This window comes from Cyanistes caeruleus, chromosome 1 (genome assembly GCF_971803275.1).
Source record: "Cyanistes caeruleus chromosome 1, bCyaCae1.hap1.1, whole genome shotgun sequence".
NCBI lineage: Eukaryota > Metazoa > Chordata > Aves > Passeriformes > Paridae > Cyanistes > Cyanistes caeruleus.
The window spans coordinates 25,182,170-25,204,352 of NC_141701.1; the positions used below are offsets into that span (position 1 = coordinate 25,182,170).

The 22,183-nt window shown below is 39.2% G+C and overlaps 1 protein-coding gene across 7 annotated transcripts in view; it reads left to right on the top strand.

Moving 5' to 3' along the window:
• The window catches only part of RUNX1T1 (RUNX1 partner transcriptional co-repressor 1), a 112,646-nt gene that overhangs the window by 47,069 nt on the left and 43,394 nt on the right, over positions 1–22,183 (top strand). For 5 of the 7 annotated variants that reach the window (XM_086882631.1, XM_086882638.1, XM_086882625.1 and 2 more), the window contains 2 exons: positions 17,175–17,312; positions 21,051–21,292. In XM_086882631.1, the coding sequence (XP_086738757.1) occupies positions 17,175–17,312; positions 21,051–21,292 (380 nt within the window). Of the gene's footprint in view, positions 1–661; positions 780–17,174; positions 17,313–21,050; positions 21,293–22,183 lie in introns of all 7 variants that reach the window. The other 2 variants (XM_086882648.1, XM_086882653.1) reach the window with 1 other exon arrangement.

Below are 22,183 nucleotides of genomic sequence, written 5' to 3' on the forward strand. Positions count from 1 at the left end.
TCGCAAACCATATATTTCAATAGGAAGCTTCTTTCTATGAATAGATAAGAAAAGTTCAGGTGATACTAGAAAATATGTGCTTTCATTTAATATACCTATGCACATGTTTTCATACCGAATGCTAGATCACATTTCTCTTTAGCAATATAAAATCTGCTTACGACTGAATTAATAAATGATGCGAAGCAGTATTAAAATTCTCCATGTCTTTCAAATCATACACACTGCTTCAAGCAATTTGTTAGTCACAAAAAGAAAAGGAATGTCATTGGAATAACATATATTTAAAAAAATCAAAATCCTGTAAGCTAATTTGCCTGTGTGCCATTTTCTTACTGTGATTTAAAATTAAAGCCTGCCCCTACCCTATAAATGGCTGTTGAACTGTGTACATCTTCCGTGAAAATGTTTCCAGTGTGGTGAAAAAAGGAATTAAGTTCAAAGATCTTTAATCCAGTTCCCTCTGTTTTATTTGATTATTTGGAAAACCTTTCCCTTTGCTGCTGTTTCCCAATTCTTCATTCACCAATAGTACTGAGGGGGAAATTTGTGCTGTGCCGTTTATACATAATTTAAAACTATTGTGCTAGCTTTAAACTCAAAGTCTCTCTCATCTATCATTTATCTCATGATGTTATCTTTTGTACTCGGTACCCTTCAGTAAGCACAGCCTGACACGTCTTGTGGCCTTTACCTTCTGCGATAAAAAAGATTGAAAAGATGCTTGGCACCACCTGGTGAAGATGAGGCAACCCTGAAGAACTGTGCTTCGAGAGCAGGTGACTGATGCTACAAAATGTGCCAGTCTGGGGACACAGCTGAGGGGTTGTAGTAGGGAAGGGGGAGGGGAGGGGAAGGAAAAAAAAAGAGCAGGAACATTAATACATCTTCCTGAGGTTTGATGGGACATACACTGCCTACTGTTCCATCTGGTGCTTATGATAGCATGGCATATTAGCATGCTGCAAGTTCATAATGTATTCAGGGCGAGAAAACACCACTTGCATACCAATTGAGGCGTCCTCTTTCTCAGAGCTGCTTTTGAATTTCAATGATGTTTATGCCTCCTAAGCCATGACTGAACGGAGCATTTCCGCTTGTGGAGAAATAACAGCAGTGAGGGACTCTGGCTCATGGGGCTTTTCTTTCCTCTCTCTTTATTTTTCTCCTTTTTTTTTTTAGTTCTTTCTACTCTCTCCTTCCAATTTGTTTTGTTTGAAGAAGCCTGAAGACGGCTTGAGGTTTTTGGACTAGCTAATTACAGAGCTTCTGTTAATATTACATCAACTTCTTTTAAGGTTGTAGTCTATTGTCTTTTTGCTTATCTCAAAATGCTTAAATGTCTTTTTATGACATTTTGATGAAATTACTCTAAAATCAGTGTCATGAAGCATTTAGAAAATAGCCCATTGCAATTCTGCTTTATATTTAGATTTCCTGCATTACTAAATCAAAGAACAAACAATACTCCAAATTCCACATTTCATGGTAAATTATTTGTGCCTTGTGTCTTCAAAGACTTGATTTTCACTTCAAGTGTGCTACATAATAGGATAAGTATCTGAAGTTGAGCAGGTATGTAAGCCTTTGTAGGAGTGAGGTCTTTTTATCGATTCCTTGCAGGAAATGTACTGGTATGTTCGTTTTATTTCTCCCTACCCTGTCCTCTTTGAAACTCTGCTGAGATTGACACTTGACTGGAGACAATCTCAAAACTCCACCATAGACACTCTTGAGTGCACATTTTGTTTCTGAACTTGTCAAAGATTGTGATCTCTTTATGGCTCAGTGCTGTGAATCGCTCTGCAGCCCTCCTTCCAGTGGGTTTTCAAAGTGTGAAGTTTACACACAGGGTAGGGTATTTGATGTGGGATTTTCAAGTGTCTGGAGTAATACATGAGTGTGAGTCTTATTTGCTTTGTTGATGACTGAGCTTCTAAACTGCTTCGTGTGTTTTGAAAGTCCTACCCCAAAAAGGAGACTAAACTTGCTGCTTGCTGTAGTTTAACTCCAACTGGCAACCAAGTCCCACACAGCTGCTTGCTGACTCCCCACCAGCAGGACAAGGGGAAGAGAATTGAAAGGGTAAAAGTGAGAATAGTCGTGGATTGAGATAGGAACAGTTTAATAAGTGAAATAAAACAGTGAAAATAATTTTAGTAATAATAATAGTGATAATAATTGTAATAATAATAATAAATGTAATAAAAGATAAAATAGCAAAGAGAGAAAAGTAAACCCCAAGAAAGTAAATTGATACAATTGCTCACCACCAATTTACCGATACTCCGCCAGTCCCTAAGCAGCAGCCTCCCAGCCAACCTTCCTCCCAGTTTTATTGCTAAGCATGACATCACATGGTGTGGGATGTCTCTTGGGTCAGTTGGGGTCAGCTGTCCCAGCTGTGCCCCCTTCCCAACTCCTTGTGCACCCCCAGCCTGCACACTGCTGGGAGGGGTGAGAAGCAGAAAGGCCCTGACTCTGTATGAAAGCCCCACTCAGATGTAGCTAAAACATTCCTGTGTAACCAACACTGTTTCCAGCATAAATCAAAAACACAGCCCTACATTAGCTGCTAAGAAGAAAATTAGCTCTACCCCAGCACACTGCTTGAAGAGGGAAGAATATTAAAACAGCATCTCTAGTATAAACCCACTTAATTAATGCATTTCGTATCTAGTCCTCTACCTGCACAGCTGGACTCTTGCTGCTGCTGACTGTGGTTTGAGGCTTTAGCTTAATCTTTAATGCATATGACTGTCATGCTAATACAACTTTAATAAAAATGTACTAGGTAGCACTTTGAACTCCTTCGCTGTAATTTAGTATTAATCCATTTGATTACTGGAGAAGAAAAGATCTTGCTCTAGTTCTGATCCATTCTTTCAAATACATACAGCCATGACTTTTATAAATATATATTTTCAGACATTCATTTTACTATTCTTGCATAGATAAGAAACAAAAATGAATTACTCATCGTGGCAAAGAATAAATTGACTTCCTTGCTTTACTATCTGAATATCTGTTGTCTGATGGCTTAAGAACATTCCTTGTTTATTGATAGTGCATTTAGACCTAGACATTAAAGCCTTAGCTTAAATGGTAATTTTTTTTTTCCTTAATATATTCAGGGAGACTAATGTTACTGAATAGGAATGTGGAGGAGATAGTGTGGGTTATTCAAGCAAGTTTAGTCAGTGCTTACAAGATTCTTGAAATGTTTCTTGATGTCCTACAGAACTGTTAACATCTGCATGACTTGTGAGAAGAGCCACATTTATTGCAGCTGTATGCTAGCTAGAATGCAGAAGAAAAGGGTGGGATCAGAGCTAAGAATGAAGCAGCTGGCTTTTGGTACAGAGATTTATAATTTTACTCTCATTACAGACTGACAGTAAACTCTACTTGGACTCTTTTGAATCTGCTTCTTTGAGATGGCAGGTTGAAGGCTTGGGAATTTAGCCGTCAGTAGATGCAGTCCAACAAAATATATACAGTTTAAAAGAAAACACAGCTTTTAGATAAATAATCACAAATAGAAGTTCAGCCTTTCGAGGAGCTGTTCGTTCCAGTATGACATAACATGATGTAGAGCATGTGTTTAAAGCCTGCATTTGAGATGGTTTAAAAAAAAGAAAAGACAAAGATAGATTGTTTTAAATATTAGAAGGGAGCAATAGACAGAAGGCTGCTGATTCCCTGCAGAACCAGTGAGGCCACACAGCTTCTTGTACCTTTTCTTGCAAGGGTTTGGGATTTCTGGAGAAAAGGAAAGGTCTGTTGAGACACACCCACAATCCCAGGCCTGGCTGAACAATGTAATAGTATGTCAGTGTGTTTGTTTTGCCTCTTCTCTCTTTTTGTGCTAGAAGAGAAAGTGAGAGAAGAACAAGTAGTATCAGAGCCCCATTTTCTGTTTCACTCTTTCCTGTAAAAAAAATCACGTACAGAATCAAAGGAGTGTTTAGTCCAAGTTTGATACCATCCTTGACTGTTTCTTTCTCAGTTGTTGAGACGCATTTAAAAATAAGCTAGGTCAATATTTGTTAGTTGTCAATATCTTTGTCCAGTTTCAGTTAAAATCAAAGTTGTTTACAGTTTTGTTTTCTTACTGAGTTGATACAAATGAAAACTGATAATGCCTTATTTCTTATGGTTAATATAGCTTGGGATGCTTCCTCTTACCGTTTTTCCCTGCACATTTTAAGTGAATCTATTCTGGTTTTGCTCAGTTAATTTCTTTACAACCTGCCCAAGCCATTCACAGTGGGAGTGCCAGGATCTGTTTTTGTGTCTCCTGCTGTTTCTTTAACAACCTCAACAACTGAGGAAGCTATACTCCTGTTCCTTATTACTCTCCTTAAATGGTGCTTCTCAATAGTTTTCTAATATTTTCTAAACCAAAGCTTTTGCTTGTTCATTTGTTACGATAGCACATCTACCCATTAAGAAACAGGGCCAAGAAGGACCACTGAGGTGAAGAGCATCCTGTTGTTGTTTTAAGGAGCTTATTTGGGTTCATCTTTATCTACTGACATGTTTCTGCTCTCCATACTGTGTCCTATAGCAGGTGTCCACTCTGATAGCTTACTGTGATTTTTCTCTCTCTTGCCTAGCCTTAGACTTTCACTGTTATACTCATCATTATTTTAGTATGGGGCGTTGTAAGGGCTCTAATGTATGACTGCTGCCTCCTTTCCATTCTCCTGACACCAGAGCACAGACAAAAGCAAATTTTTTAACATTTCATTTATGAAGATGACTGCATTTGATGCATCAGTGTTCACCACCTCAGTGTTCACCTTTTAGTTCCTGAAATTTTATTTCCACTTAGTGTTTTGGAAACATGTTTTATCTTAATTTTGTGCAGATTGTTGGCACTGAACAGAATTGTGTGAAAACCCAAGTAGCTCTGTAAGTCAGGGCTCATAATCACCTTTGGAAATGACCTCTTAGGTTTCTAATGGGTCATTTGTATGCACAGTTACTGAAGCTACTTGCAATAATTATGGAAAAGATAATGGCTAGGAACTCATTTGGGGACAGTTATTCTTGTTATGTTTAGTATTTCATCCAGGTACACCTATTTCCCCATTTTTAAATTTTTCTTTCATAATTTTAGAGTTTGCCATGGTTGGTTTTTTTAGTTCAGCAGTTCTTCACTTCTTTATATCTGAGTAGTTTAGAGTTTACCAGACAGGCACTGATGTGCTTTACATCTTCTATTCCAAGAAGACCATAAAGAACTGGTCTGCACTGCAGATGCCAGTGCAGTCACTATCTTTCTGTGTTTTTCAGTTGTATCTGCTCTTGGCTTTTAGCTTTTGTAGCACATACGTGATGCCGAAAGGGTGTTTATAAAGATCTGTGTGAGCCTTTATTTCTTCCCTGCTTCCCATTTGATCTCTCTGACTCATTATAGGTGTGAGGGAAATACCAGGTTTCGTTTGGTTCTCTGTGTTTTGGTGCAAAAAAAGAAACGGTGTTAAATGTTGTTGGGGTATGTTCAAGTTCATGCCGTCGTCACATGGCTATAGTTGTGTGTGCACAATCCAGGTTTTATGACTAGATATAGTGTGAGTTGTAGGCACAACACTGCTTATTGTGTTGCTTCTGCAATTCCACTTTTGGAATATTTCACAAAGCAGGGGAAGGTGGAGGGGGAAGTGTAGTTGGGGGCAAGGGGGGAACATCTAACTTGCTTGGCTGGGGTGAGAGGTGAAAATAGGAGGCACTGAAAAAGGTATTTTGTTGAAGCCAGGGCTGTCTGTTTGCTCTTTTGAGAAAGAAACAAATACAGTTGAATTTTAGGCACAATTCCTTAATATTCTGTTGGTACGGTGGGCACAGAATAGTACATACTGATGTGTACACACACACAGAGTATCATAGGCTCTCCTTTATATCACGTGGCTGAAGATAGTGGGAAGAACTCTTCTTAAAGCGTGTCCCTTGGGCTTTCTGAGCAGCTTGCCATTTGTTTGGAGTATTCGGTGCGGGCAGGGGTTTTCCCCGTGCCGCGGCACAATGCCGGCTCCCTCTAGTGGTCTCACTAGCCCGTGGCCATTGCCAGCAGCCTCGTCTGCCCCGCCGCAGTGTTTCCGTCCTGCTGGGGAATACTCTGCTTTTCCTCCTAAAAATGGCCTCTCTTCTGCTTAATCCACCTCTCAGGGACACACGGTGTATAAGTAGGCCCAAAGCCAAATGTAGGGTGTTTCCACAGCACGGAGTTAAACCTACATTTCATAAGATTTATTTTTATATACAAGAGAATGTAGCTGTATCAGAAAGGGTTAAATGCATCCACATTGAATGTTCAGAGTTCAAATGCATCAGCCTTCCTTACTTTGTCAATATTTCGCTTGCATTTGTGTCATTGAGTGGTTTCTCTTTCGCGTCTGACTTCTCACCCTTAAGTTTCCCCTCCATTTAACACTCCTTTCAGTGTAATTGAAGGCTCTTTCCCTCTTACAGCTTTCCAAATTTGAATGTTTAAAAAAAAAAATTAAAAAAATCACAGTAAGTATTTTTATACACAAAACCAAGTAAGTAAAACTTGGTCACATATGTGTAGAAGTGTGTGTGCACATACACATACGGGCACACACGTATCTGCACATACAGAAGAGCACCGTAGAAGCCACACTGATGCACAAAGATCAATATTGCCATGTTGGAGTAATAGGTTTAGGTGGCTTGATGAAAATGTTGTTCTGTATATATAAAAACCTTTTTAATGTATTTGTTGAGGGGAAAAAAAAAAACCCTAAACATTTAATTTTAATCTGCTGGGCTTGAAATGAAGTATGTAATGTACAACTGTCATCAGTCGTGGCGATACTATGATACCTGAAATAGTTTCAAAAATTTGCGTATATTTTTTATGGATTCTGTAGTAATGGCTGATTTTTATTTCAATTCAGGCTTCAACTGGGGTCTGATTTGTACTTAAAATCCAAAACATAGGGAAGATGCTTCAAAAGAAGGAAGTTTTAAGCTTTATTATGCAAGACTAAGACTGCTGTGATGCTTTAAGCTCTAGAAACATTGTGTGTAATTGTATACCCTGTGAGTGGTCTCATTAGTTTACCTACAGCTGTTTTCAGTGTCTATAGTTAAACACATATTCCTGAGTGTTTCTGGAGCTGGAGTCTGCCTGCAAGGCTAACCCAGTATCTCTCTTTCTGTGTGAGATCACCAGAGACTTCTGTGCCAATATGAATTAGTGTGAATTTGCTGGCTTCAGAAAGAAGTTTCATCTGGTTTTATACTTGTTAGTCTTAAACGGCATACACAAATTCTTTCCTTTCCTTCTTCCTTTATATGCTTATACTATCTCACATTCACTTTTAGGAGTGTACATAATGTGTTAGGCCAGATGATTCAAAACATAGTTTTGGATTTGCCAATGGTAGTATTTGCTTTGCCGGGGAGCTTTTTGTCAATAAGTAGTATTGACTCATCTAAGAAGATATTTGGGTCTTCATTTCTTGTGTGTTCATTTCTTGAAGCTTTTTCTGCCATGTCACCTCTCCACTGCTTTATTCAGGTGTGATCCAGGGCCCAAATAAAAGACATTTGGTGTGACATGTGGCACTGAGGAGGAGCTGACTTGTAACTAATAATGAGTATTTTCTCACACTGTCTAGACAGTGTGTCACATAAATAAAATATATTTTTAATGGCATCATCTGATGGTGTGAAAGGATAGTCTTCCAAAGTGTGTATTTCTACAAATGCCAAAGTACTGATGAGTGTAATAAATTGCATTATTGAAGATTGCCAGTGTATAATACTGAGATGGGGGAGAGCCTATGGTTTCACTTTTGTTTTTCTGGTAGTGGCAGTAAGAAACTAATAGTACCAGCACCTGAGCAAGGCTTTCTAGGGGAAATATGCTTCATTATATATTTTCATTGGTGGATTAATACCTGTCTTGAGTGGCTGAATAGAAGCCAAGGAGTTATTATGCCTGGTCACTGAGGACCACCAATTGTTGTATACAGCAGCCACACTGTGAGAGCAGTGCTGAATGCTCCTGGTTCTCATGAGGCAAAGAACCTAGATCTATATGGGAATGTTTATGCCTGATTTAGCAGCCTTAGAGATTAAAAAAATTAGAGACTAGCTCTTTAGTGATTATATGGGACATTTAGTCAACTAATTTAGCTGTCTGTGTTAGATGGCAGGAATAAGCAGACTTCCTCAGACTGTTGTGGTACTTGGTAGAGAGGGAGTTTGGCTGCCTTTGCTTTTAGTATTACAGGTAAAGTCTTGCTCCCCAGACCTGCAAGATTAGAGCAGAAGTCTAATGGATTAGACTTTTCGCTGTCTGAAATATCACTTGGAGGAACTGGGTTTTTGGATGAGTAAAATGGTGCAGTCTGGCAGATCAGGGATTTGGGACCTTGATCCTCAAGGTGGGAAGCCATCTGTCCCAGACTGGCCACCACCACTCTACACCTTTCAGGATCTTGACTTGTCCATAACAAATTCCACATTTTAAAACCAAGCAAAGCCAAAACTATATCCATAACATTCTTGATAGTCCCTGTGTCATCTTTTCAGATGTATAACCATGGAAAATATCACCTCCTACACCCATATTTGATTCTTTTTGAGTCTAAAGGACTTATGGCATGTTATATAAATATAAGCAATGCCTCTTAAAAGTACAGCTGTAGTAACTTTTTTGTCTTTTTAGCAGACGAATTTAAATAAGTTCCTTTTGATCACTTTGTATAGTCTATATTGGAGACTTCAGTTCCAGCTAAATCTAATGAAATAATATCAGTATCGGATATAATGAATATGAAATAGTATCAGTACTCTCTTAGGACTTTTCTAAAATGAGCACAGCTATCCTTTACATTTTGTGTAAGTGCATTAAAAATAAAGAGGTTTATAATTGTTCTCTTCAGACTTTTAGCATTGTGTAACAAACTGTGGTTTCAAACTGAGAGTAGGTTTAGACTGGTTATTATGAAAAAGCTCTTTACTATGAGGATGACGAGGCACTGGAACAGGTTGCCCAGAGAATCTGTGGGTGCTTCATCCCTGGAAATGTTCAAGGCTAGATTAGGTGAGGCTCTGAGCAACCTGGTTCAGCGAAAACCTGTGAATGCAAGAGGGGCTGAAAGAGTATGATCTTGAAGGTCCCCTTCCAACCCAAGTCTTTCTGTGATTCTGTTATTTACTGTTAATTTAGGACTGGACAAACTTTGAATTAAAAACATAAATATACAAGTTATGAAATTTCAATTGATGTTGAGAGAAAAATCTTACTTCTGGTGGGAAGGATCTATGCTGTGTGTGGTTGAGTATATAAAAGCAGTAATACTACTAATTAATTAATTATTATATATTAAGAGCAATTAGATTCTGATGGAATTTGTGTTTCTTAGATATCAGTCTGCCTTGATCTGTAGTTTGTCAAGTTGTGTGTAATCCTTACCAGGGTAGGACTTCCAGGGATGATGATGCAGAAAGGAAACAAGTTAGTGGTCAGGGAGCCCTTGCGAAAGTACATCTGCAAGTGTGCTGAAGATTTCCTCTACAAGTAAAGGAACTGATTGCTAATGTAGAGAGGCGGTCTCTGTAGCTTGTCAGGGAGGCTGGGGCATGAGTTAGGCCAGTGGTTGGTCTGGCTGTTCTTCAGTTCTTCATGCCAAAGGCAGAGAGTGCCTCTTTGTCCCTTCACTTGAGCCTCAGTGTTCAGTGAGCTGCGTTTGGAATAGCAGCAATACTTCCCATGACGTGAAACACAAGAGAATCACTCAAAACACACAGTTCTCAGTTGGATAGATTGTCAACAAAAAGAAAAGATCTAGGAAACAATGTAAACGGGAAAATTGTATTTCAGTACTGATTATAGGACTGTTGTTTATTAACTGCATTAGTTCATATATAGAGGAATTTTCATGGTGTTTGGTGGGATATTTAGAATCCACATAGTCATCAGCTTCATTACAGGCCAACTGTTGTGTATTCATCCATGACAAAGGAACTCGTAGACTTTTGTTTTCTGGGGGCTTAAAGGAACTCAGGGCAGCTGCCACAGTTTGGCCCTTATTTTGCTTGTCTCTTCTTGCTATGTATTTCATAAACAATTATGGTGGTAGCAGATTTAGATTTAGAATGTGTTCTTCCCTGCCTTCCTGCATTCAAGCAAATATACATGGAAAATCTGCAAAGCCAGAAAGGGTGAAGGAGAAAAGAGGCATTTAAAAAAAGGTGCAATTCTGACATAAGCCAGTTTTTATTAAATAACTGAAAGTGAATTTATGATAGTTTTGAAACTGTCAAAACATGTCAGATGGTTAAATGAGAGAGAAAAGTTTGTTTTTCTATTTCCCCCCCCTCTTTTGAAAGGAAATTATGTGGCAAGACAAGTTTATTTCTTTCAGGAAAAAACAGTATGTCTAAGCAAAGCAAGCCTTGACATTTTGGTCTTAATTCTGAGACTGAATTCATGCATTGCTTATTTTGTAATATGTGTAATTATCTGGCCTTCAGCTGCTAAGCCATGAGCGTGGGACTAAGTTTTTTTGCCAGTCAGAACCTCTCACCATAGAGAACTGAAATCAAAGAGAATGCTTCTGCATTTGTGGTTCATTGTCATGATAGATAGGACCAGTCAAGGTACCATTGTGGACAAAGAATATGACATAAAGCATTTTTGCTATTTACCTGCTTTATATCATCCACAAGCTCTACCAAAACTGGGAGACAGTAGCACAAAAATCTCTTTCAGCTTTTGGGAGACAGAGGAGATTGTATTATGCTCAAGGCTTATTTTAGCACAGCTGAAGAAACTCTTATAACTTGGCCTCAGATAACTTCAGTGAACTCCCAGGATACAGAATTTCTTCTAGCTATTGCATATTAAATGAGCACAAATGGGTAAATTGAGTGTGCTTTCATTTATTCTGAAGAATAGCTGGTGATATGAATTGTTCAACTATCTGAGCAGAGGAGAATGAAGATAAGACTGCAGCAAAATTGCGATATTGCTCTTGCAAAAGGGTCATCTTCAATATATGAGCTTCATAACCAGCATGCTAAAGAAGCATTGAAATGTTATGTCATCTGAAAACTTTGCTGTTCATATCCATCAGTCACTTCACATGGATTCTGATTCCTGGTGGATAAATCTTGCAGAGGTTATGTTCTGTGACAAAAGACAGAGTCTGAGTTGATCTCTGATACTGCTTTCCTGCAAATCACCCGGAAGTAAAAGTTCTCTGCTGGGGAACTGGAAACACAGTGATGTTTCCTTTCTAGGCCAATAACGTGATTACATCTAGTGCTGAGAGAAAGTTATGTCTGTACTATGCCTGTTTGAGATCTTATGTATAGCACAAAAACATTAATTGGGTTTAGGTCCTTATTTATTTATCAAGAAGAAGCCAAAAGGGCCAAGAGGTGAATGGAATGAAGACTGTACCAGTCTCAAGCAAATCCCAGTTATGCTTGGCAGGGAGAGGGTCTGCAGTGGTGTTGTCCACATGTCATGTTTTATGGCTGCATTGTATGACTTGTAGGTTTCCCCAGGGTTTCAGGACATGGAGTGGGTGGGATTTACCAGATATGTCAGGCTTATACCATGCCTTCCCAGATGAGTTCCTTTCAACCAAGGCAGCCTTGTAATATTGTCCTGCCCAGTGTAGCAGCAGGTTTGATGGTCAGGAGTTGTGAGTCTCCACAAACACTGCCTATTACTAATGGCGCTGTGTGGATTGGCCACATCTGAAGAAGTTCTTACTGGCTGCAGCATGGTGGCATTATGGATGGAAGAACTATGGAATTTGTCCTCCTAGGTTGGGCTTGTGGTTGTCTGACTTCAGGTTCATCACCATTGTGACTCACAGTCTGTGGTAACCAGCTTGCACATCCCTGCCACCCCTCTCAAAATAATGAAAATTAGTCCAATGCGTCTAAGAAATCATCAGTATTAAATCCGTTAGATTTAGGTCATGATTCCTGTAACTTGGGTTGTGGAGGCAGGTTCTAATCGCTTGTGTCATATGTGGGGCTTGTTCTTTTTGTGAGTTTAAAGGAAACAAGACAATGGACTCTTTTAATTTAGTGAGTTTTATTTTTATTTTTTAAATGTTGGCACCAAAGTGGAAAGTACTGTACAATCAATATAAAGCATCTTTTAAGAATCTTTTATGCCTGAGTGTACATCTGGAACTATTTGCACTAACTAAAAGTAAAATAAATGCCACAGCATATTATACCACCATTTTTTTTCATTTAAAAAAGGAAATTGAAAACACGCCACTCCTAGAAATGCTTGACATTGAATTGGCTATTGAAATGGTATCAGTAAAGTATTTATATATTCCATATTTTGTTCCATACATCAGCTTTCCTTGATGCGTTAGACTTGGAAGTGTGCCATGTGAGCTGAAATGTCGCCATTTATGAAAGACCGCCTTGTTTTAAAAATGGACTAAATCTTGTAGGGTACAGGAAGTAAAGTAAGTCAGTTTGAATGCAGGCACATCTCTCTCTGCCCCGGCTCCTGCATGCTTTGTCTCTTCCTTGTTTGATTCAGAAGCTGACTGTGCTTACAGTAAATACCAGTATTCACCTAACAGCTAAATATAGTGATAAAAATAACCTCTACCATAAAAACTGAATGAACGACAAGAACACTGTAGTTCCATGAACCAAGAAATCCACAGAAGAAATATCGTAATTTAAAGTCGGTTTTACAACATTCTTTAATTTTAAATGAAGCAAAATACTTCTGTGGTTAAATCACAGTTCTTCAGTCTATGCTGTAAAGGAGATTCAAGAATGTGTATTTCAAAATGTTTTGCTTGGTTTTGTTTTTAAATAAAAAATATAATCCAAAGCAAATGCAATAGATCTCTGCATACTTGAAACATGTTTTCTGAATTTATCTTAAGTCTCTCACTGCTCCAGAGGGTTGTGTGTATGGATTAGGACTAGACCATTATTTCACCATCTTTCTCCATCCTGAACTGATTGCAGTGAACACTACAGAATTAGTTGCAGATGTCTCCTTTTCCTTCCAGTTTGGAGGACCTCTGGTTTCAGTCCCATTTGATCTGAACTGGGCTAAGGAGCATAGGTCTGTCATTGTTTTAAGGGATTCAGTGGAAGAAATCGTTGCACCTGAAAAAAGTTACTTCCTCTGTATACACAGTCTGTACTTTGAAATGTGGGATGCTGCGGGATGATGCCTATATGAAACTTTCTGGTGTGTCCCTCCTAATTCAGGATTATTCTTTGAAATGTCAGGGTACATCTGAAGAAAAAGATAGCCGGAGCTAGCTTTGCAAGGGGGGAGTTTGGTTTGACTCAAGAGCATAAAAATGTTTTTGAATTCAAGAAATTGAGCAATTTTAAGAAATGGTGAAAGTTCTTCCAAATTTCAGGGAAAATTGATGTTAAAATTAGGGTTTTTCCTCTTGAGGGATTCTTTCTTTCCCTACCAAACTCTCATTACCTCCTAATGTACAAATAGCAGAATATCCACTGAGAGTTTGTATGAAGAATGTCCATATATTAAAAGTGTCATGACATATGTCTTGAAGGAAATTAGCTTGTGAATATGATTCAAATGCCATTTTGTCTTTAGCTTTCGTATCATCAGGCTATTTTTCAACCATTACAGTAAAAAGTGTTGGTTGTAAGGTTTATTGTTTTTATTAATTAAAAAGTAAATAATGATTTATAGAAGCTGGACTTGTAGGCTAAGTGTCAGACACCAAAAGCTTTAGGAGTTCAGATCACAAGAGCTGTTAACTATTTTATCAGTGCTGGCTCTGGTTTGTGGCTCTCCATCACCACTTCATCCCCTGAGTGATCTGTCTTAGAGCTGCTTACATTCTCTGGGGCTGTGGGTAGTGGGACAGTGGTGGGTGCTGTAGACAGGTCTCATCACTCCCTTAGAGTTCAGGGAGCTGTATGAAAAGGTAAGGAACAGGTAAACAGTAGCAGTAAGAACAGAATGGCTCCCACAGGGGTTTTGTTGTTAAAGAAGATGGAATAGAGAGTTGTAAAAGCTGTTCTCCTGGGTGGTGTGATGGTGTCTTGCAAGCATGTGGAAGAGCTTTGCATTTTGCATTGTACTTCTTCAAAAGCCTTTTTTCCCTGCCCCCACAGATAATCTCTGTTCTGACAAAATAATCTTCTACTCTGGTAAGAAATGTTTTGGGGTATGCTTGAAAGGATCCTTAATATCTCCTTAAAGAAGGCAGGACTAGGGAACTTGGAAAGAAATCTGCCTGCCTGTGATCATACAGTAGGAGAGTAGGGTTTAGGGTTTTGCAAGGGAGAGAGAGAGGTACCAAAAAGGAAAGTTGTATGTAAAGCCCTAAGAGGTCCAAAGAAAGGTAATTGGGAAAATCAAACCTAATGTTACTAGATTTAGATGAGAAGTACAGGGGTCCGTGGATAAACTCAGCAATCTGCAGACTGGGTGGCAAACTGTTGGAGGTAGTAAAAATCATTTGGATTATGATAGAGTAGCAACCTGAAATTCGAGGGCAAAACCAACACACTATTTCCCACTACCGTGTTCAATTTAAATAGCAAAACATTGCCAGCTTTTTGGGAAAGTCTCCCCGCTCTGATCTGAGCGCGTTCCTGATCAAACCTGAACTTTGAAATGCAGGGAAGGGAGGGAGCAGGAGCAGGAGCCGTGCAGTTGGTTAGGGCTCAGTATCACTTTTAGTTATCACCAGCTGAATTGGAGGATACAGGCTGTGCCTGCTTGCAGCGAGCAGCAGTCTGTTAGAGGAGCTCGATTTCTCTCACTCCTTCTTCCACCCACCTCCATCTCCTCTGTGCCTGTGTCTGCGCTCCCACATGCTTCAAATCTGTGTACCTGGACTGCCTTCCTTAACAGTTCAATGTGAGTGTTAGCAGAATGAAAACCAGATGGACCAGCAGTTCCCACTGTTATCTCCCCACCAGCTCTGGCAAGCCTCCCTTTCTCTCTCCTTTCTTGGCATGGGAGAAATATTTGCCTTTATTTAGGAGGGCTTGGGCTCACTGCTGTGCCTCTTTCCCTCTGTTGCAACATGAGCTGAAAGCTATTTATTCCCTTGTTGCTGAGGTTGGTTGAGGTGAGTGCAAGATGAATTTGGCTATTAAGGAAGCAATTAACATTTCAAGACGAGTTTTCATAGTTCTTTATATTAAATTAATGGCTTATTGAAGATAGAGATTTAACTGTTTTAGTATAGTGATACAGAAAGGAAATATGTATAGAATTTGTTTAGAAACCTGATTTTGTTTTCCAGCATGTAATAATTTACTGTTGCTTGATTTGCAAATCATAACTCACCTGTGCAACAACCTTAATATTTAAGGTAATCATTGTGGATTACTCTAAGGTTATCTCTGTGGATACCACAGCTGAGGTTTACTAACCTTAGATCAACACTACAGATCCTATAAAATTGTATCTGTGTTCCCCTCATCCTATTCTGAGCGTGTTTCACTGCTCATCTTCCCCAAACTTGTCTCTAAATTCTATATGAAATTACTCCCTTTCCCTGAGAGCTGAAACATTGCCTGTAGGCATTTCAACAAAGGTTGAAAATGGCTTCTCTAACTGCAGTACCTGACACACTGCACCTCTGGGACTTACTACTTGCTTCCTCAGTTTCTTTAGTTTCAGACAGATATAGATTGGTATCTGTTGTTAATTTTTTTTTGGGGGGGGGAGTGGGGGCTCTTTTTTTTTTCCCCTTCCCCCATTCTTTTTTTTTTTTAAATAATTTTCTCGTATTTAAGTTTTCTGATAATTGTTTTGAGGCTCCTTAAAACATATCCGTTCTTTGTTAAATGTGTGTATTGCATTAAATTTCTGTTATTGTCTCTCAGAGAAAATTTCAGATGCGATTATTTCATTGAAGTTTGTATGTTGTTAGTAAGAACAAGGTATTGTGTCACAAAATGAAGTGACAGAATTTACAGAATGTGACATGTCTTGAATTAAAACCATGGACGTACGTGCTTGCCCATTAGCAGCGACACTTCCTTGCTTTACTTGTGGAGCTCAGGAAGGCTTCTGTTGGGCTGTGTATAAATAAATAACCCCGACTCCCCAAAGAGAGAATTGGAGAATTTGACTTGTTCCCATTAAAAGCTAAACATCATTGTACTCATTTCTCAAGATGGCTTGCTAAACTCCTGGTATGAATGAGAAAGCCTTTATTTTACCTTCAGCTGATAAATTTTGCTTTGTTTTGCCCGTTCTTAACAAATGAAACATATGGGCTTGGATGGCTTAAAAAAACCGACAAACTTAAGGTAGTATCATTCAAAAAGATGTTGGGAAAAAGAGTGCACTTTTGTAGCTTATCACGTGTGTTGTATATTTAGATCTTCAGTTGCGAGAGAAGTGTTATGTTTTCTTCCTGGTTTTGCCTTATGTTTGTTTTGTTTTCTTGGGGAGGTATATTCCTGCTTATCATGCAGGTTTTGAACATTAAAAGTTATTCTTAATATGTGAAGGTGCAAACTTACATGCTTATTTGAAAATAATTGTATGTATGTGAGATGATTGACATAAAATTTTGGCATGTTGTATTTATTTTTCTGGTGAATATGAGAATAATCAGGGACATTGTGGTAAAGTGATCCAGGGGGTGTGTGTATTTAGCATAGGTTTAGCATAAGATTACAAAGAGAAGCAGTGGAGAGGGCAGCAGGTGATAGAAAGAGGAGATATGAAGAGAGCTGACTTCAACCAATATCCCACCCAATACCTCACCTGTACTAAAGAGCTTCAGGTTTTAATTCTGGAAGAGATTTCGTAATGGGATTTATTATCTTCCTGTCCCTTCATCTATTTTTCCTCCTGGCTAACATGAGGGCCTTGAAGAGAGGTGGCATTATTGCAGCTTCAGGAGTGCTTGGGAGGTAGCATCTGCACATGCTAGAAATAAAAACAAAGGATAACGCAGCACTGCTACAAATGAGGTCTTACCATCTGTGTTGCACTTTCTTAAGTAAGGTATAGATGATGCAATTTGGGAAGAGCACACTGGAGTAGATAATCAGGTGTAATCTTTCACAGCAGATGCTGAAATGGCTCACTTCTTGCATTAGCTTTTAAGATTTTGTCAGAGGGGGTGTGCTTGGGGAAATAAACCGGTGTGTTCCTGTGGTGTGTGTTGCAGATCGCACTGAGAAGCATTCCACAATGCCAGACTCACCTGTGGATGTGAAGACACAATCCAGGCTGACGCCTCCAACCATGCCACCTCCTCCCACTACCCAAGGAGCTCCAAGAACCAGTTCATTTACGCCCACAACGTGTAATTAGTCTTATTTTCTTCCTTTTCTTCCATCTTCTTTCTATTCTGTATGTCAGAAACTAAAATAGGTGAAGGGAAATGTGCATGAAGTGGCAGGAGCAACATTTGATTATATTGGGATAAAGTAATTAAGCAAAACGAAGTTCACAACAGATTAACGCATCTTTAACTTATTAAGACATTCAGCTCAGAGTTGTGTTGTTATTTCGTTGATCACTTGGTCACAGTGTCAAAGAACAATGAGTACTGGCTTTCCATGTACTTAATGCTCAGGTTAGCCCTCTTGTGAGAAGGACAGAAAACCTTCTTCTCTTACGTGCCATTATGTTGTTTAAACAATCCCATTCCCTTTTGTATAGAAACTTCAGGGAGTTTGTTTGTTTTTTGTTTTTAAAGTGGAGATAATTCATAATGAAAAAATTACTAATCTTCCTCTTGCTTATGTTTCAGTGAAGAATTCTGATTTCAGTGCTATATAATGTCTAGTTAATATTGATATATAACCAAAACTTAAGTCCTTTCATGATTTTTATCTAGAGGCTTCTAGTCTGTTACCACTTCTCTAAATCACTTAGGGCTGCATCTCTGTCTCAGCTTATTGATGTAAACATATAACTCTACTAGTCTTGGTATATGCTGCATTCATGTCAGCATAACTGATATTTGAATCTGGCACGTTGTCTGGACTATTCTTTTCACAGTCATGAAATGATACACATTTCTCATACTAAGATTTAGCTGCAAATTTTTTGGTCTCTTTTATACTGCCTTGTAATAGTATAAACATGAGAATGTGTTTACATTTCACGTTTTAAATAAAACATTTTTAGAACAGTAGAATACATATGCCTAAACAGAATGAAAGCTGCATCTTCTATTTGTCTTGCCTATGTCTGTTTTAGTCCCTTTCTCTCTGTTAAATGCCTTATTTAAAATTCACCTCTATGCTGAAGGCCAGCTGGAGGCCTTTGTACTACTTATCCCAGGGAGCCCTGTCCTGACAATTTATGTTGAACTTAAACAGTGAGGAGGGTTTGTGCCAGCTATTCACATAAACTCACATTTAACCCAGTCACCCTGATCCTGCAAAGATTTGTCTGTTTTGCTTAACTCCAGCACCTGAATCATCCTGGATGGGGCTTCACATTGGAGCTGCTTCAGTCTGAAGTTAAATTGTTTCTGGGTTTTTGCAGGATTAGGCTCTTGCAGATTAAGCTCTCCAGTGTGATGCCCTGCCAACAGTGCAGGATGATCTTTGGCAATCATAAAAGGAATATGACAATGTTCTTTAGTCACACTCGCAGTCCTCACAAGGCCTCTGGGTATTGGTTTATTTGATAGAGTTCAGTACTTTGGAAGGTGTGTGAACCACAGCTTGATTTTTGGGGCTCCTTATTTGAAGACTAAAAGTCTGAAAATCTTTTATTTATAATATTTTAATTGCTTTTTACCCTGTCAGATTTTGGAGTTTGGCTTTAGGTGTTCCAGCTTGTACAATAAACAGTCACTTTTGTCAGAGTGTCTGTTACATTTATTATTACTACAGCAGGAATGCCTGCAGGGCAGAGAGATCTGAGTTGTTTTCTGGTCTAGAATATCTTTGTTTTCTTTGGTTTAGATGATTAAAAATTCTTGATGCGTTGTAATTTGAAATTTTAAATGCTAAATTCTTTTGGATTAGCTACGTGGGTTCGTTTTAGAAATTATGCACAGCTTTGCCAATTGGTAAATTCAAATATTATAAGGAAACCACTGAAATAACGGGACTATTTCTATATTTCTTTTGTTGCGGGAGAAACCTTTATCAGCCTGTCTTCTCCCTGTATCTATCCTAGGTAATGAACTCCACTCTTCTCTGCTTTCTTGATCATAGCCCCAGCACCCTCTGTCTAGACCAGTCCCTTATGGATGACAGAGTTGTTGTGTGGTGTCAGGGTAGATCAGCAGGACATGTCACTATTCTCCCCAGTCCTCATTTTCTTAAAGTTCCTTGTAGGATGACTTTTGGCTATGTGAGTTCCTTGCAATCACAACATATTTGTTTACTCAGATACCTCACCCCACTGCAGCACTCAGAGCGTGGCCTGCAGCCGTACAGGGAGCTGAACTTGCTGAGGGCAGCTTCTTTCTATTTCTGTTTTTTCCAATCCTTGTTCTCACTAGCCCACGCAGCCAGAATAGGCAGTCAAAAACTAGGATAAAACACAAGCAGAGGCTAGATAACAATTCACATAGCTTTTTCCGTAGTGCCTCTGGAAGGCAGTGACTGGGGCAACAAAAATTCCTTTGAAGGTTTGTGGCAGTGATTTAAATATGGTAATAGGGTAGTGATTTATATTTAGTAGTGGGTGTCCACCCTGAAGAAGGACTTCCTGATTAAAGCTAAGGATAATCGATGAAGGAAATGAGATGAGAATGGGATGTTTGGCTTCAGAGAGGCTGGTCATTGAGAGACATGAAAGTATTTAAAGTTGCTAGCTTGTCCTGGTTATGCTTTTAAATAGGAAACAAGCTAAACTAATACTCCTATGCATTTTTGTTTGTAGACAAGTTCCTGATATTTGATGTTTTTTGGGATGAGTTCTGAGTGACTCCCTCAAAAAAAGTTAGACAATTTCTCCAGGACAGTGGCCCACTGAGTGCAGCTGCTGCTGGGTACAGTCACATGCTGCATGCTCACACCTGCCAGTGCAGTGGTACACTTGTAGTTCTAGGGAGCCATTCTTTTCTTGCTGTTTGCTGTCATTTTAGCAAGTCAGACTCAACCTCAATGGCATGTATTTTGAGTGTTGCTGTTCCAACTAACCTGAGCGGAAGAGGATGTCCGCAGTTTTGATTCTCTGTCCTCTTCTAGAATGTGTATATGACTCAAACTGAAATGGCAGCCAAAAGCTCTCTGTTGTCTTCAGTATGTCTGCATGCACCTCATTGCCATAAATTTTGAATGCTTAGTACTTCAGATAGTTATTCTCACAGCAACCTTGCAACAGAAGGGAAATGCTTTCTTATCCTTTTTAGAGATAAGGTGCTGGCACGTGAAAGCAGAGAGATTTGCTCATGGTCTTTGAGAAATCTTCTGAAGTCTAGCTTCATGCCCTTTTTGCAAGGCATCAGGGCACAGGGAGCATTGGCAGCATTTGTACCTGCACAGACAACTTTGTGTGTTCCATATGTTAGTAGCTAGGAAATCTGTATTGGAAAAAATAACCTTCTCATTGGGTGGTGTAAGGTTAAAACGTGAAAGTCCTGTTTTATAAACACAGCTGTCAGTTGTGTGTACAAAACACAAGTAAAAATATTCAGAGATAAACTGAGGCTTCATGAAATATGTCTGCACGTTTTTTTCTACCCCAAAGAGCAATTTTTTTTTGGTCTTCAATCATAAATGCACTCATGCTTTTTCTCTCCATTTCCCTCTCTTTTTAAAATCCTCTGACAAAAGGCTGGTATTCAAATGATGCTTTTCAGGTCCAGGAGCATTTTGAAGGGGCTGTGTGAGAGACAGCTGCTGTTATTTCCAGTCCTTAAAATGTTCAGCACCAGCTATTGGGAAATAGATATAAACTGCAGACTGTCGCTCTGTCTAAAGGCTAATTATCTTTGATTGTGCAACTTAATTAATTCTGAGGTCAAGTGCAGAAAACATAAGCTGATGGATTTTCTCCTCTGTCTCCTTTTTCTCTCTCTCTTTCCCCCAACCCCAATCTTTATTTTATCCTCTGTCTCTCTTTCTTTCAGTAACCAATGGCACTAGCCATTCACCAACAGCGTTAAATGGAGCTCCATCTCCTCCTAATGGCTTTAGCAATGGGCCATCCTCTTCCTCTTCCTCTTCTCTGGCTAACCAGCAGTTACCGCCAGCTTGTGGAGCTAGGCAGCTCAGCAAACTGAAGAGATTTCTTACAACCTTACAGCAGTTTGGCAATGACATTTCACCAGAGATTGGGGAGAGAGTGCGTACCCTTGTGCTAGGACTTGTGGTAAGCAAGTATTTATTCTGTTCTTTTTCCTCTTCCTTGCTTGATGTGTTTATTTTATAAATGAGTGGGCCACATGCACTGCACTCGTAGTTTAGGGATACCAAGCATGCAAGAATGAAACTCCAGCTCTTGCTGACAGAGCTAACATGAGTAGCCTGACTAGATTCCCACAAGTGGCAGCTATTCCCTGCTAGGTATAGCCTTGACTATTTTTGCCAGTGAATTGTTAAGGTGTAATGGTGTGAGAGGGTTTTCATTCTATAATGACAGTACCCCTAATGTAGGCATACCTTGAATCCTGTAATGTAGTAAAATATGGTTTGACTTGCCTAGTTTAGTTGGATGAGGAAAGGAGAGAGCCCTGAATATATAGTGCCAATGGTTAAAAGGGTGAGCTGAGTATGTTTGGACTACAGTTATGCAGTGCAAAACTCTTTCTCAGTGTCATTGAACCAAACAATTATGAACCCAATGAAGCACTGCTGCTACTTAGGTTGCTTTATTGGTAAGGTTATCTCTATGTGATGGTATGACTTAATGAAAATTTCAGCTCTTTCTTACTTACATGTCAACTTGGGCTGCCCTTTTACATGCAAAAAGTGAAATCTGGCCCAGGATTCATTTTACTCCCAATAAAGTCCTCTCCCTGCCAGACATTGTTGTCTCCCATGTATTTCCTTCAGCAATAATTGGATGTACTGGGGAAGATGCTATTGTGGTGCTCTAATTTACATCTGTTCTGAGCAGCTGCAATTACCATTGATTTCATTTGGAGCAGAGGCTGACAGCACTGTTTAGCACTAAGGCTGAGCGTTGACGTCACAGTCTTTGCTTGTATCTTCACAAACCCCTACCTGACACCAGTGAATACTCCTTCACCTGGGTCTATAG